The sequence below is a fragment of the Papio anubis genome, chromosome 19 (assembly GCF_008728515.1).
Source record: "Papio anubis isolate 15944 chromosome 19, Panubis1.0, whole genome shotgun sequence".
Taxonomy (NCBI): Eukaryota; Metazoa; Chordata; class Mammalia; order Primates; family Cercopithecidae; genus Papio; species Papio anubis.
The window spans coordinates 60,361,249-60,376,703 of NC_044994.1; the positions used below are offsets into that span (position 1 = coordinate 60,361,249).

At 39.7% G+C, this 15,455-nt stretch overlaps 1 protein-coding gene across 1 annotated transcript; it reads right to left on the bottom strand.

The window, feature by feature from the left end:
• Window positions 1-410: 410 nt before the first annotated feature.
• On the bottom strand, window positions 411-13,771 carry DSEL (dermatan sulfate epimerase like). Its single transcript, XM_003914466.5, has 2 exons — window positions 13,664-13,771; window positions 411-12,810 (listed from the first exon to the last, which is right to left on the bottom strand). The coding sequence occupies exon 2, from the start codon at window positions 11,953-11,955 to the stop codon at window positions 8,287-8,289; it is 3,669 nt and encodes a 1,222-aa protein (XP_003914515.2). The 5' UTR covers window positions 11,956-12,810; window positions 13,664-13,771; the 3' UTR covers window positions 411-8,286.
• Between the last annotated feature and the right edge of the window lie 1,684 nt (window positions 13,772-15,455).

Consider the following 15,455-nt stretch of genomic DNA (forward strand, 5'->3'; position numbering starts at 1 on the left):
AACAGGCAAAACCCCATCTCTACTAATACAAAAAAATTAGCTGGATGTGGTGGTGGCTGCCTGTAATCCCAGCTACTCCAGAGGCTGAGGCACAAGAATCGCTTGAACCTGGGAGGTGGAGGTTGCAGTGAGCTGATATCACACCACTGCACTCCTCCAGCCTGGGTGACAGAGCGGGACTCTGTCTAAAAAAAATTTAAAAAAGACTTGTGACGTGGAATAAAACGGAATGACAGCATCAGACTTGAATTCAGAAATGTTTATATCTCAATATATCTCAGAAGTAAATATACTTTGGAAAAAGACAAAATAAGGCTCTGAAAATGAAGATATTGAAGGTGAAGTGAAAGGCTGAATAAAATTGTTTACTGAAATATGAACATTAAAAAGGCAGTATTTCTAAATCAACATATTGAGTAATTTTTATTTTACAAGTTTGTGCAACTCAATTAATACAGTAATTACCAAAATAGGTGCCTGATTAGTATAGATATCTACATATCTTAACTATATATGCCCAAATTATTTGAAAATATTTTTAATATTTTCTCACTTAAAAACAGATGCATCACATTTTATATTGTTTCTTCTCTTTGGGCATATACTTACAAGAGAATAAAAGTAAATATACCTCTACTGCCTCTCTCTCTCTCTCATCAGTAAGAGAATATTGGAGATGGTCACAAAGAGGAAATAATTACTATAATTAATTTACATACTTTTTGAAAATTCTTGCTTCAACTTTGAGGGAGTTTACTGCTAGAAAAATGAAGATTTAAAATTTAAAAACATGCCTAAGACCTCAGAGCTAGTAGGGTATTTGTACTTATTTCTAATTCCAAAGATCATATTAAATATAAACTTGTATATATTACATTTTCAATGGTAATGTCCCCCTTCAAATTAGGATAGAAATGGGGGAAGTTAAAAACAAAGCTTGTGAAAAACCTACCAGTACAACCTGCTGGTTGTAAAGAGAAAACCTTATGCTTCTTAAGGTAATGAAATTTTAAGTTTGTGTGTGTGTATACAAGTATGTATCTTTTTATTCATGTGTTCAACAACAGGATATTTTAGATGGTTTTATAATTACTGTTAGGAAAAGGTCACAATAACAACTGGATATGTGTACATTTCAGTTTACTTCGGTAAATCTAGAGAGATAATCAGAAGTTAGTTGGTGTACATAAGCCAACTGTAAGCATATTATGCTCCAGTTAGCATTGAACTAGCCAGGGTGCTCAGATTAATGCTTAAAAAGACAGTAAAAACTTTACGTTTTGTTGATGTGGGGTTAACTTTTATTAGCTATATCCTTTATATGAACTTATATTTTAATGAGTATTTCCTCAAAGCAATTTCATCATTTCTTGGTTGTATTGTGTTTTTATACATATAAATCTCCCTTCAATGTTAAGTGAAATATTGCATTGAAGCATCAAATTTAAATGGTTCATAAAGTTAAAATAACCATATTTTAAAGCTGCAAGCAATGTAAACAAATCTAGAGAAAACCTAATCTTTTGGAACAGAGTGCAGGAATGAACATACCATTAAAACAACAAACAAACAAACAAAAAACAACAAACAAAAATCAATAAAACTTGGCAGTAATTTTTCAGTATAGTACAAGGGTTTGCAGCATTATTCACATCATGCAATGAATAAGGTAAAAATACTTATTGTTCATTGAGGGGTGTCAGATTTTAATGCAAGGATTGAATAGTTTATGTTTCTCATTTAGCAAATGAGAAAAGTGACAGTAATAGGGGCCAAACTGACTTCCAAAAAGAGAAACAAGGAGCATTAAAGATGTTGCATGACCATGAATATTTCCCTTTTTAAACTGTAAAGAATAATGTATGTATCCCGAGGTCAAAAATAGAGCAGAACACAATATATTAGAGGACACTGGCTTATCTAGGACATCTGAAAACCTGAGACATTAGGTGAAATTCAACATCAGTGTTAATACAGTTGAAAGAAAAATTACATTCATTTCAAGAGTCAGCAATACAGAAATCATTTAAAGAAATAGTATAAAATAGAAAGAGCAATTGCCATGTACTGTGAAACAGTATCGGCTTAGATTATAACTTGTCTTTCTGTTCTACCAAGTATCATCTTCCCTAATATTTCAGTCTTTTAAATAGTTTATACAATAATTAACACACCATTGTTATTGGAATGATTCTCCTTGAGTACTTTATTTTCTGTTGTTCAGATTTAGGGTTTCTCCTTTCTTCCCATTTCACTCCTTCCCTCCCTCCTTTGTTTCCTTTCTTCTGTGATTATTCACAAGACAGGGAAAAGAATAACAGATTGTTGTTTTTTCCCTAAAACAAACTCTATTTGAATATATTTGATCAACTGTTAGTCACAGAATTCACAGCATTCACTTCTACTTGGTGTGGGCTCCCTTATGCTGGGAAATTTGTGAAAAGTGGAAAAGGAATGTTTCTTTTTAGTTCCCTCTTAACTGTCAGCTCCATGGAGGTACAGCCCATGTATACTTTGTTCACCACTGCATTCCCAGGATTCAGAACTGTGCCTGGCACTGTGGATCTGGAGGTTCTTAGGGAGGGGGAGAGAAGGAAAAGAAAAGCCTGACAGAGCCTGAATCAAATACACTGAGTTGTCCATCTTACCGTCATTACTAGCAATGGTCTATACACAGGCCAGTCAGACCACACTCAGGCTTTCTCTTTCTCTCTCTTTCTCTCCCTCTCTCCAGGGCATTCCTTGATATTCAAATACAGACCAAACTTGGGGTAGTTGAGTGAGTGGGAGTTGCAAGAGTGAGTTTCAGTGGTTTTATTCTATTTGCACTTACGGATAACACAGAATCTCTTTTAGAAGATTGATGGGATGTGCCATGAGAAGTATATACTCAAAACCTAGTGGTGATCTCTACTCAAATTTACCTATCATAATTCCCCCTAATTAATTGATATCTTAGAATGTTAGGGAATCTTACCTCTGGAAGTAGTGTTATATTCCCTTCTATTTAAAAAAAAAAAAATCTTCAACGTGCTAACCTTGTGCATTACTTTAGTGACGTATACCTCAAGCAACTTGCAAGAAGTTTCTTCTTTTTCCTCATAACCACGCTGTTTCAGAAATAAATAAGCCATGTCTATTATAGAACAGGTACCACTTCCTGGGGTTTTTCCTTGGGTGGTAATCACTACCTTGCATACCCCTCCTCTCGCTCCTTCTCTTTCTGATGAATTCCTAAGACTTTCAAAGTCTCTAGATAGACTGCTAATTCCTCAATGAGCAGATTCATAGTCAATTGACTTTTATGTTCTTCCTTTATGCTAATCAGTACCTTGACAGTAGATACACTGATTGGTCCTTTTATTCAAAAGTATCCATTCATTCAAAAGTAACAAAAGTATGGTGAACAGTCAAATTAATAATGAATTATAAATCCATTCAAAATTCCTTCAAAAAACTTTTGAATTGAAAAAACATATGCCTAAATCTTGGTCAAACCACTTAACAGCTGATTTACTTTGGACAAATCACTTGACATTGAGTTTCAAACATATATGTAAAATAACTACTTGAGAGAGTTGTTCTGAGGATTGTAATGATACACAAAAACCTTATGATTCAATATGCAGCACATATTAAGTGATCAATTCATGATAGATCCTTATCCAGAGTAAACCAATTATTGACAATTCAGTCAACATTTAAACAGGCAGTTAACAGTCCACATGTTAACTGTCTTGATATCTTAGAATGTTAGGGAACCTTACCTCTGGAAGTAGTGTTAAATCTCTTCTATTTAAAAAAAATAAAAATAAAAATAAAAGGCATCTTCAATGTGCTAACCTTGTGCATCACATTAGTGATGTATACCTCAAGCAACTTGCAAGAAGTTTCTTCTTTTAGTGATATCATGCCTGAATGAAGATCTTACCAGTGGCAGGAGGGGCAGATGTAGAATACAGATGCTTGATACAGGTACATCATTACCATTTAGAAAGTTGCAGTCAGGGCCTGGAATTAAGTTAGGGGAACAGAGACACAAGAGTCGGGGGTTGGGGAGGTGGAGAAGGACCAAGTTCAGTTGCTAAAATTGTGGATTTGGGTATCAGTATTCAATCTGCCCTGCATTTTCCAACTGCTGGTTCCTCAGCTCCATACAAAATCTTAACAGCGTTACTCAAAGACCTAAGGAAAAGGGTTATGATAAAATTATCCCAATCATAGACAAGTTGCTTTTAGCTTTTTATTTTTGTATTAACAGGAGTCTTATTATACATAGGTCTGATAAAACCGGTTTACGATCTTCACTCTGTTTCCAGTGCTGCATAACTGGATAATGTGTGAAAGAAAAACAACGACGAACAAAAAAACTAATTGCTTGGAAGACTTAGCTGAATCTATCCATGAAAACAGAATCAATTAAACATGTATGCGTTACTTGGACTACATACAAAAAACCCATATAAATGGTAGCTCAAACATCTCAAGTGTTTCAGAGAATGTTAGAATCTATTGTTTAAAGTGTCTATCGTCGTCTATGCAAAAATCCAAAGTCATCTGGATCTTTAAAAATTACATGGATAATTTTTCTTCCAAAATGAAGTGAAATCATGATTAATCAGATATATTAGACAATTTGGTCGACATTTAAATAAGTGGCTAATAGCCCACATATTAAGTGTCTTGAAATCTTAGAATGTCAGGTACCCTTGCCAGGCGTGGTGGCTCACACCTGTAATCCCAGCACTTTGGGAGGCCCCGGCGGGCAGATCACGAGGTCAGGAGTTCGAGACCAGCCTGACCAATGTGGTGAAACCCTGTCTCTACTGAAAATATAAAAATGAGCCAAGCATGGTGGCGTGCACCTGTAATCCCAGCTATTCAGGAGTCTGAAGTAGGAGAATCGCTTGAACCCGGAAGGCGGAGGTTGCAGTGAGCCGAGATCGCACCACTGCACTCCAGCCTGGGCGACAGAGTAAGACTCCATCTCCAAAAAAAAAAAAAAAAAAAAAAAAGTTCGGTGCCCTTACCTTTGGAAGTGGTGTTATACTGCCTTCTGTTTATGTTTTTTCCTAAATTAATACATGAAAACTTTTTTTATTTCTGATCAAAGTTAATCAAGCCAAATGAAGCAATTCAAAAATTATCATTAATATTTACTCACTTATAATTGTGATACACTTTGTATACCAAGAATGCCTAGGATATTTGGTGATGTACAGAAATCACTGCTGAACAATGATGCCAACCAAAAGTAAGTGGTGGAGGAGGTTCTTCTTTGAATACATTTGCAGAGGGCAATGTAGCAAGACCTGGGAATTCTGATACAAGGAAGGATTGTCCCATTCTTGTCAGGCATTTATTAGTTATTCTCTATGTAAAAGGACAATCAAATGTCTAATATTTTGGTGTTTATACCTAAACATACATATTCTTGCATCATCTCTTTGTTAAAATTTAAATTTTAAATTAAATTCTACAAATTAAATTTATGCAGATTTAGCTGCTTTCTCCTGAGCAGATTTTCCTATTTCCTATTCCCTCTGAATTTTCATTAGAGTAAATTAAACTCTGAATATGGCCTTTTCATTTCATCCTGAGTAAATCTATGTTGTCTGAAAATTTAAAAGGCCAATTACCATTATATTTGTTATTATTGTCAGCAAAATTAATAAGTCCTTTCAAAATTTTAAAATGTCAATCCTATTATTTTAATAAAAGCATTTATCCCAATTAGGCCTATGTATGGGGAAGTTAATGTAGAAAAAGATGGATTTTACAGATGAGAAATTTTATAATTATTTCTTTCAGAAGTGTCAGATAGTGAGAATCCCTCTTTTAATTACTTTAAAGATAAGAACAAAAATAAGAGTAGAAGCTACTTAAAATTTTCCTAGATCACCCTAAGAGTGCAGGACCTGGGAATGTGCTGGGAGAGTCAATCAATCCCCTGGGGAATTCAGTTTCTAAGGCAGGGATCTCAGGCACCATCACATGCATACATATCCAATGGATGTGTCACCCGCTCACCCATACATAACATTCCTTACAGGACAATCTGTGAGTAGACGCTTTCTCTAGCAAACTTTCTATTTTAGAATTAACTAAATAGTAGGGTTCATGTCTAAAATTTTCCCTTAGGGTGGGAGTAGGTGAATAGAGAAACAGGCAAATACAACTGCATTGCCACGTGGGAGTGAAAGCTAGGATACATTGTAAAGATCGTTTTGGTAAGCCTATACCTTTATTTTGCTCTCAATGGCATGTTCCCATATTCATTCTCAATGTAACTCATTTTTTTTCATTTTTTGTTACTCTTCTTCCCCTATTACTCTACATACTCCATTTGGCCTTCTCCTGCCTACAGGTACACTTTTGTATTGTCTGTACAATGTTAAAATAAAGGAAGCAGTAGTTTCTGCTTTCTTGTTTGCTACCTGCACACAATTGTAATTCCTACCTTGATCAGATCTAATACTGCTAACAATCCAGACTTTTTATATGTGATCTGATTCAAGATCACATATCCTAGGAATTGAATGTAAACACTGAGACTCTGACCAATAATGAAAATAGTGTTATCACCCATGTAGCATGCAATATTCATGTAGATATCATCCAAGTAGCATTTTATATGCTTGCTGGTAACTCTGAGATAGAAAGAATAATCTTTCTTGAGAATAATGGTGTAGATTCAGGTCTTCGGTGCCCTCTCAACCTACATTCACATGAATTTCACTCATTTTGACATTACGGAGGGACGATCATGAGAGATATGGGAAGGAAGATGTGGGGGAGGGGGGCAGCCTCCATTCACACTATAATGGAAGAAAAATGACAGCCCAGTTAGGTTTAGCTGGAATGTAACATATCCACAGCTTTATCACTCTGGAGGCACATTTTGCCATAATAACAAACTACTGAGGAAGAACCACTTTTATCTAGGTCAGAATGACAGACTCCCAAGTGTTAGAGAGCTTGAGGGAACTACGGTTTGAAACATCAGGAAGAAGACTGCAATCTGTACAGAGATTTTCATCAAGTCTCGACACTGCCTTACGTTTTCATCCAATACATTGTAATTACTCCACTGGCTTATAATGGCAAAGCATTTTGATTTCAGATCCTACCAAAATAAAATAAACCACACTTTATGACGACTACATTTATAATAAGATGCAGATGGTAAAGGAAACAGATGCCTCTGACATCATCTCCCATTTGCTTTCAACTTTTGCAGACACTGGCAGTCTGTAAACTCATTCAAAGGGATGCAAGATAAGTCAGGCAGTTTTCCAATTCTGTTTCCAGTTTAAAAAGACACTGCGGTGGCAACACTTTGAGTCACAGAGTGTTAATTCCAGAAAAATAAATTTGATTCTAAGTCTGTGTCAGTCTTTACTGCAAAATTAATCATCTGGGAGGAAAATGCCCCACAATATTGGGAGTTTAGCAATTAGTAACTACTGATTGTTTTGCTTGACAGTGACAGAAAGGATAGGGTAGGAGAGATGTGATGGTGAACAGCTGTAGCTTCAGGGAGGATAAAAAGTGAAATAAGAGTTTTAAACATACAACCATGTCTAAAATGATCTACCAGCCCTTGGCACCCAGATTTTTCAAAGACTTATTCCTTATTATTTCTAAGTAAAAAACTTTAAGGAGGCTTTTAAAGTCAGTTTCTGACCTCAGAAAAACATATTCATTCTGTATTTCCATCTGTATTTCCCAGAAGAAATCCTACAGTTCTGATAGGAGCTTTCACCATTTCCTCAGTGATATCACTGCACATTATACACAGTAAAAGAAATTCTTTTCTTTTTGTGCAAGGTGTGTCAGAAGACCTTTTCAAAAGGATAAGGAACTTTTGTAGTCCATCTTGAAAGCAAGAGATGCGTGGTAAAGCAGCAATTGCAAGGCCTTTAGCAGTGTTTGAGGTCTCTAGATAGATTAGCACAGTTACAGATGAAGGAGAGTTAGACAAAAACCTTTAAAATGTTCCCCATCTCCCCTGATCCCCATGATATAACTTCATCTACCACTCTGTAGCAGAAACTTTTTAGCAGACAAAATTTTCAGAAACAAAGGCAAGGGAGGTGATGGCATAAAAATAAATCCTGCTAGGCCAAATATGGTGCCATTTTTTAAAACAATCTCTCTGTGCAAATAACACTGAACACACACACACGCACACACACACACAAGAATAAACAAACTCTTCTGATTCATATCCACAAAGTGGGTTGGGAAGTATTATTAGTGCAAATTTCTGCTGACCTGCAGCATTTAGTCCATAAACTTTGGATATCCTAGGCGATCCATTAGTGTCCAGCAGATGTTTTCAATTAGTTTAATTTCATCTCTAGGCAAGTTCTGTTTCCAAACATTAGTATTAGTTGGTGATATTTCCCCTTCATAGGGAAGGTAAAAAAGGTTTGTAGAGGTGGCAAACAATATTTGGTTTAAACTAGCAGGAGACAAAGGAATTCCAAGAAAGGCAAAAATCCTTTCAGTAGTTTTCTGAGGAAAATGCACAATATCTTCAAACTTGACCAGCTGGTAGCTAGTAGGCAGCAAATCTGTATTTATTCTCAAGGCTGCTGCTGTATTTGCCAGCCACAAGTGAGACAACAGGGACACTGCATTTGATTTGGATTTTGATAATTCTTTCCTCAATGGTTCATACTCGAAAGCATAACCCGAATTTAAGTTACATTTGCCTTTACCTCCCTCTATTTTAAACAATTTTGCTAAATGCTCTGGTACATTCTTCAAAGAATAAAGACTTGGTTTACTATTGTATAACATTGAATAAATCCATGCCCGAGGGTCTCTTACTATGTACAATGCCCTCATCGAAGCTCCTAAAACTTCTTGAAAAAAATGAAGCTTTAACGTCCAGCTCCCACTGCTTAAACTGAGCACAGGACGTGCACTTGGGTAGTAAACCAGGTGTCTCCTCAAAGCCCTAATATATTCAGCATCTCTATCAAAGGCGCCTTTCATTTGACTTCTTTGTTCTGGCAAAGACTCTCTCCTTTTAAATTTTCTTTTTTTGTCCTTATTCATTGCAATATATTGGGCCAGTTTACCCCTACTGGGTTCATGCAGATGGATGTTTTGCAAATGTAATTTTGTGTCCTGGACTAAAGACTGCAACCAGCCTCGGAGTAAACGAAAATGCCCACTGCGGATATCTGACACCTTCCATTCACAAGCATCTACAAATGAGTCGATTTCAAACTCAGTTTCAGGAATATCAATGTAGGCCGTAGGAACCCTGATGTAGAGAAAATCACTACTGTTGAAAAAAAGCTGTTTGAGAATTTCAGCTCCTGAACCAGGAAGTGAGGTAATGACAACATCAGGAAGATCCACGTGGTGCCCTTCAGAAGACAAAGACTTCTTGCTTCCCTCGGCCTCTGTCCTTGTCCATTTTGCACAAATGGGCTGACTACAAGTGCTCCACACATCCAGAAGCTCAATAAACCACAAGGCAATAACCAGAATTAGTATCCATCTCATTAGTTTTCTAAAAGAAAGGTAAAAACGCCATTGGAAAGTTAAAATCACCAAGCTAATGCACAAAATTAATCCAACTGCTATATTAAATTTAAATCCAAAGGGGAAAATAATCCTATCATGTCTTACAGGCTTTACTATTGCTTGAGTGCCCAAACCAAATCGGGTTATTTGGCCTTGATCAGCCACACTGGCAAAGCCACCGAATCCCAGATAATTGAATCTTGTCTTCAGGTTATGGTAATCAGTTACAATAGAAACAACATGTTCGGTATTATTGACATTGAGAGAAATCTGAAGTCCAGAATCGGAACTCTCAATAAATCTGCAGCTGGAAACATTGATATATGGCCCATAAAAGACATATGCAATTCTTGTGATTGTGGATTCCATCTGAAAAGTAACATTAACAAATTGAGTCCACCGTTTTTTAAATTCAGCGGCTTGCTCTGCTTCCTGTATACTGGCCATGGGACTATTGCCATGATGATCAAACCAAAACATTTTGTAGTGTGCATCCCACACATCCATCATGGCACCATTATACCTATTCATAAACTTATATGGGATATATTTAAAATCAATATCCAAATTATGAAAGAAGGCACTGACAGAATTTATTGGGGAATCTTCTTGCCTCTCAATATGATCAACAACTAGCAGAGTTTGGGAATTTAAGAGAAGCAAAGCACGATATACACTTTTCAGTCTCATCGCTGAAGAATAAGCAGACACAGCTTCCCCACTCACAAATATCATTTCCCCATGTTGAGAGGCAGTGATAATTTCCCCAGCTGCATCACCAACCTCCTCACCAGTCCACTTAAGCCACTGTGCACATTCTCCCAGTTGACCTTCCCAGGGCTTATTACACTGGCTTGAGGGTGATGGAGCAAACACCAATACATTGTTAAGGTGGCTCAACTTGGGTCCATAGAGAGCTTCAGAAACAAATACTTGTCCATTGGGGGCAAAAGTAAATGAGTTCTGATCTGGATGCTCATGTCCTGGGTTAAAGCTTCTCCACCCATCAATCCAGGAATATGGCTGAAAATGAACTATGTCATACACAGCTCGTCCTCCCAACTTCCCAGATTTAAAAGACACAAAGGTATTGGTCTGTGTGTTTGGCAACCCAGCCCCATAAGTAACCACACCCCAGTTAGGAAATGTGTGTATTTTTGCAGTACCATATTCAGCAGGCGGCTGTGGTGTGAGCTGGGGATCATACCAGATGTATTCGGTGTGAAGAGTACTCCACCTTTGGGCAGTTGAAGGAACCATCGGTCCATCTTTAGGTCGGTGCTTTCTAATTTGCTGAGCTAACCAATTTCCAGCTCCATTCTTTAAGATGAACTTGTCCAAGAAAACTAGCTGGCTCTCTGGACCATAAAACCAATTATAATTGGAATCTGCTATACCCACAGTTCTTTGGAAGCCAGGTAAAAGGGTGGCATAATAGAACCAAAAGTGCATCTTTAACCAGTTATTATCCAAGTTGTTGATATTAAAATGGCGCTGGGCCAGAAAAACATACTGTGTGATGGATTTAGCTGTGTAGCTTCCATAGGCCACACCTTCATCCAAAGAACCATCAACAATATGATTTAATAGAAACATTGTCTTTTCCATTACATCCACTACAGCCTGTTTCCATATATTTGCTTTAGATCCTTTATCTACTCCAGTTACCAAGGCCCCTGTGAGTAATGCTATCATATTAGTGGCTTGGTGGTTATGGAGAAGCTGTTTGCCCCATGAGCGGACCTTGGAATATTCATACATTTCCTCAGTAATAACCCATATTTTTTCCAGGTATTTTTGTCTTCGATGATTATCTAATAAGTTACATAAAAAGTCAAAGGCAGTGGCAAAACCTGTTAAGGAATGGCCAATTGGAACCTCATCTCCTGGTGCATTCTCTACTAGCCAGTCTTTGTAGCCAACCATCCTGTCCATATATTCCAAGACAAATTCAAAGGCAACTTTGTCTTCTGGGCATAACAAACAGTACAATGCTAAAGGAGGAAGATTGTTACCATAAATTTCATTCCACTTGGCAGCAAAATCAGCATGCTTTGGTGGAGGTAGGTAGTACGTTGGGTTGGACAGCATAACTGTCACTGCACTTCTGATAGCTCTAAAAAGATGCAAATGGCTTGTGCGAGACTTTTGTCTCATTGCTTGGATTTCTCCAGCATCAAAATATAAACTTGGATGAAGCATACTTTTCTTCAGCTTTTGGTTGGGTCTGAAATCTTGCACTTTCTGTGTTTTAAACTGATCTATATCATCTGCGAAAACTGCCCATTCAGAGTAATTGCTCACAGATTCCTCAAAAGTAGATAAAGCAAACATCAATAATACTAAGAATAGTAAATGTCCTGTAAACATTAACGCCATGATCCATGGGGGAGCTCCTCCCTTAGGCATACATGTCAGATATGATGCTGAATGTGTTTCCCATCTGGTTAGTATAAAACATACAGTAAAGGCCTTGATAAAACAAAGACTGTAAATCTGATATGCTGTGAAATCCAGCTGACATTCAGTACATTCTAAGCAAGTGCAGTTGCCAGAAAGAGAAAACTTAAATTGTGTATCTCTGTCCCTGGCACAGTTTTGCTTCCAGTAAAACTTCGAAGAACGTTAAAATTTCTAATTTTTCCATAATACACAGGGAAGTGGTACAGTTAAAAAACACTATGAATTTAGCATTTACTTCCTTTACTTAAATCTATTTAACACAAAGACTTGGAACACACATCGTTAAAAAAAGAGAAAAAGCACTCCAAAATTCAAATTAAGAGTCATTTCTAACATAGAAAACCATCACTGGTGATAAGTTCACCACACATATATGATGCATTTGTGTATGTTTGCCCAAAGAAGATGATAAAGTACTGATATTCTTCGAGTGAGTGGACTCAGTTGTCATTCCTCTCAACGTTTTATACTTCTTGTCTTGTGAATGTTTTTCTTCCATTTATGAGAAAGAAACATCCTCAATAAGTGATCAAAGTCTTAGTTGGTTTTAAAAAATTCAAAATTCCTGCCTTCATTTCAAATATTTTTCAGGCTTACTTACTCATCAGCCTATTATGACAAAGAGAAACCATGTTCATATCTTCTTTTATCAGCTTCATGTGTATAACCATAAAAATGCAATCTCTTCAGCCACCTAGATACTTCTCGTCCAATCATGAAGTAACCGCCAACTGGGAAAGAAAATTCCCCTTTCAGCAACAGTGAGGTCTCTCTTCGGTTCTTTTTTCATGACACTCTTTTCTGGGGGTGGGGGACAAAACAAAAATTCTCTGAGGCTCCAGGTATGCTGAGAGTGAACATAAACTGATAGCTTAAACATTCTGCAATCACTTGATAGAAATTTTAGAATCACAGTGAAATCTCATATTATCTGCAACCTAAGCTAGGGCAAGGGATTTTTTTCTTATCCATTTAAATGCACTTATTTGGAACCCAATGACCATCAGCAAACGACAAGCAACTAATAATACAAAATATACAAGATTGAATTCTCCCGACAATATCTATAGTTTAACGCCACCAAAGTGTCTTTAGTCACTTAAAAAAATGTTTCTATTCAAATGCAGTTTACAGAAAGATGAGTCCTACTATCCTTGTTATTCCTTGTTCCCAAGGACCGAGGGACAAAAAACTAAAAGTTGAAAAGACCTTTATTTTAAATTCTGGCGGAAGGTTTAGCTTTCGTGGGATCATAAGGTATCTTCCTAATGAGAACTACTCGGACCAGTCACTTTTCTCGGTGGGGGAACGGCGAATCGTGACCAGGCGCCAGGCCTAGGGGCGGTAGCTCCGTGCCTGGCGCTCACCTGTGGCTGCGTCCCTGTCCTCAGGCGGAGCCGCCAGAGGGAGCTCGGACCCCGGTGTCGGAAGACGCCTCTCCGTGCCCGTCCGCGGCTGGAAGAATCTAAGCAAGTTTCAGTCTTGGACAAGTCTCCCCTCTGTAGGAAACATTCAGGCTAGGAGTTTCCTGATCCGCCCCGCCTGTTGCATTTTTTCACTGGCGTCCTCCGACCCCGCCACCCCCATGCTCCGCTCCCCGCTCTGGGGCTGAGGCAGGAGGGCCAGAGACCCCTGAGCCACCAAGTCCGCTTACCTCAGGCAGATCCGGACGGGGGCTCAGCGCCGCACTGGGCCCCAGGGGAGGCGGAGGCGGAGAGTTCCAGAAAACTGCTCTGCACGGAGGGCCAGGCTCCCGCGGGGCTCCGCGAGACCTCCGCGCCGTCCCCCGCGCTCCGACAGGCGCTGCCCCAGCTCGGTCTCCTCAGCCGCGCTCAGTCCCCGCGCCCCGCACCGCCCGGACACGCCCGCCCTCAGGAAACGCTGGACGCTCGTGGGGGCAACCCCGGATTGCAGGACAGAGCCCAGCGGCCGGCGGGCGCTCTCGGTGGCGCCGTATCCAGCGCAGCGCCCACGTCCCCAGGCGGTGGTATCGCCGCGGCCGCCGATGCTCTATGCCAGCTCCGGCCGCGCGGCCCGGGGACGGCGAGAGACGGCGACGCGGGCCGGCAGGCGGGGGCGGGGCGGAGACAGGACGGGGCGGGGCTGAAGGCGGGGCCTCAGGGAAGGCGAGAGACAGAGACGCGGGCTGGCGGGCGGGGGGCGGGACGGAGACAAGACGGGGCGGGGTCAGAGGCGGGGCTTCAGGGAGGACGGGAGAGGCCGTGAGCAGGCCGGCGGCGGGCGGGGCGGGGCCCACAGCAGGTGAGGCGGGGCCAAGCGCCGCGGGTTTCTAAGCGGAGGAAGCTCTGGGCGTTTGCGTTCTGGTCTTGCAGCGGTGGCCGCGCGCTCCCTGAGGAGTCGAACTGGAGGAGGGGACAGTTTAGGAGTGCGAGAGTCTAAAGACGCTGCCAGGTTGGCATTAAAACCTTTTGGTTATCGGAAGAGGACAACTGTATAATAGAGCCATAGTGGGGGCTGTGGGATTGACTCAAATGATGGGAGGCGCTGGAGTGGGAGGGGATAAGCCCTGGGACGACGGAAATCATCCTTTTGGAAAGAGCAAGGGCTGGGGAGGGAGGGAACGAGCAGTCCCTTGGAACTGAGAGGCAGCTTGGCTGAGCTTGCTGTCCTTTGGAAAAGCAAAACCAAAATACTCAGATTAATATGGGAGAACAACTTCTGTAGCCCAGATGCTAACAAAGATCAAGAGAAAACAGAAAAGACTAATCAGGTTTACTGATGGAAAACAATTCGTCAGGCAGTATAAATAAGGGAAGCATGGAACAAACAAGAAGGAGCCTCTTTTAAAAATGGGACCTGGTATTCGGTAAAGACCTACATGCAGACAGGAGAAGGCAGTGTGCCCCGGTTACTGCGACATGTGAGTGCAGGGCCAGGGCGTGGAAATCCTAGAGCAGGCTGGGACTCCTGTTGTACTCCACATATGGAACTTCTCACAGATAGCTGAGATGACACTTTGGCATAAACCAACCCAAGGTCTGACCTCAAATGTCAAAAATAATAGTAGTAATAAAAATACAGGGAAATATCAAGCTTCACAAATGAACAATTTCATTCCCAGTTGGGGATTAGTAACTCGTTCAGTCTCTTCATTTCCCATACTATTTTGGTAATATTTAATAGATCTATTTTAACATTTTAAAAATAAATGTCTTGCTTAGATCCTTTACTGGTGAAAATCAAACAGTAGACGACTGTTAGCAGAATAAATTTCAAATCATTTAACTTTGAGGTGAAATGTGGCCTCTAACTCCTCATCACTCTTCTGCTTTGGCCCATAGTAACCCTAACCCAGTCCGAATGGCCACGCTTGCTTTTGCTTGGGCGCTTCAGTAACTATGCTTATTCCATTCCTTCCCTCACAGTGTCCTTTACCCAACCACCCCACTTACTACTTACAATTTTTCTGACTCTTGAAATTATCT

Coding starts and splice junctions, on each gene's coding strand:
- DSEL (XM_003914466.5), bottom strand. CDS start 11,955: ATGCCTAAGGGAGGAGCTCCCCCATGGATCATGGCGTTAATGTTTACA.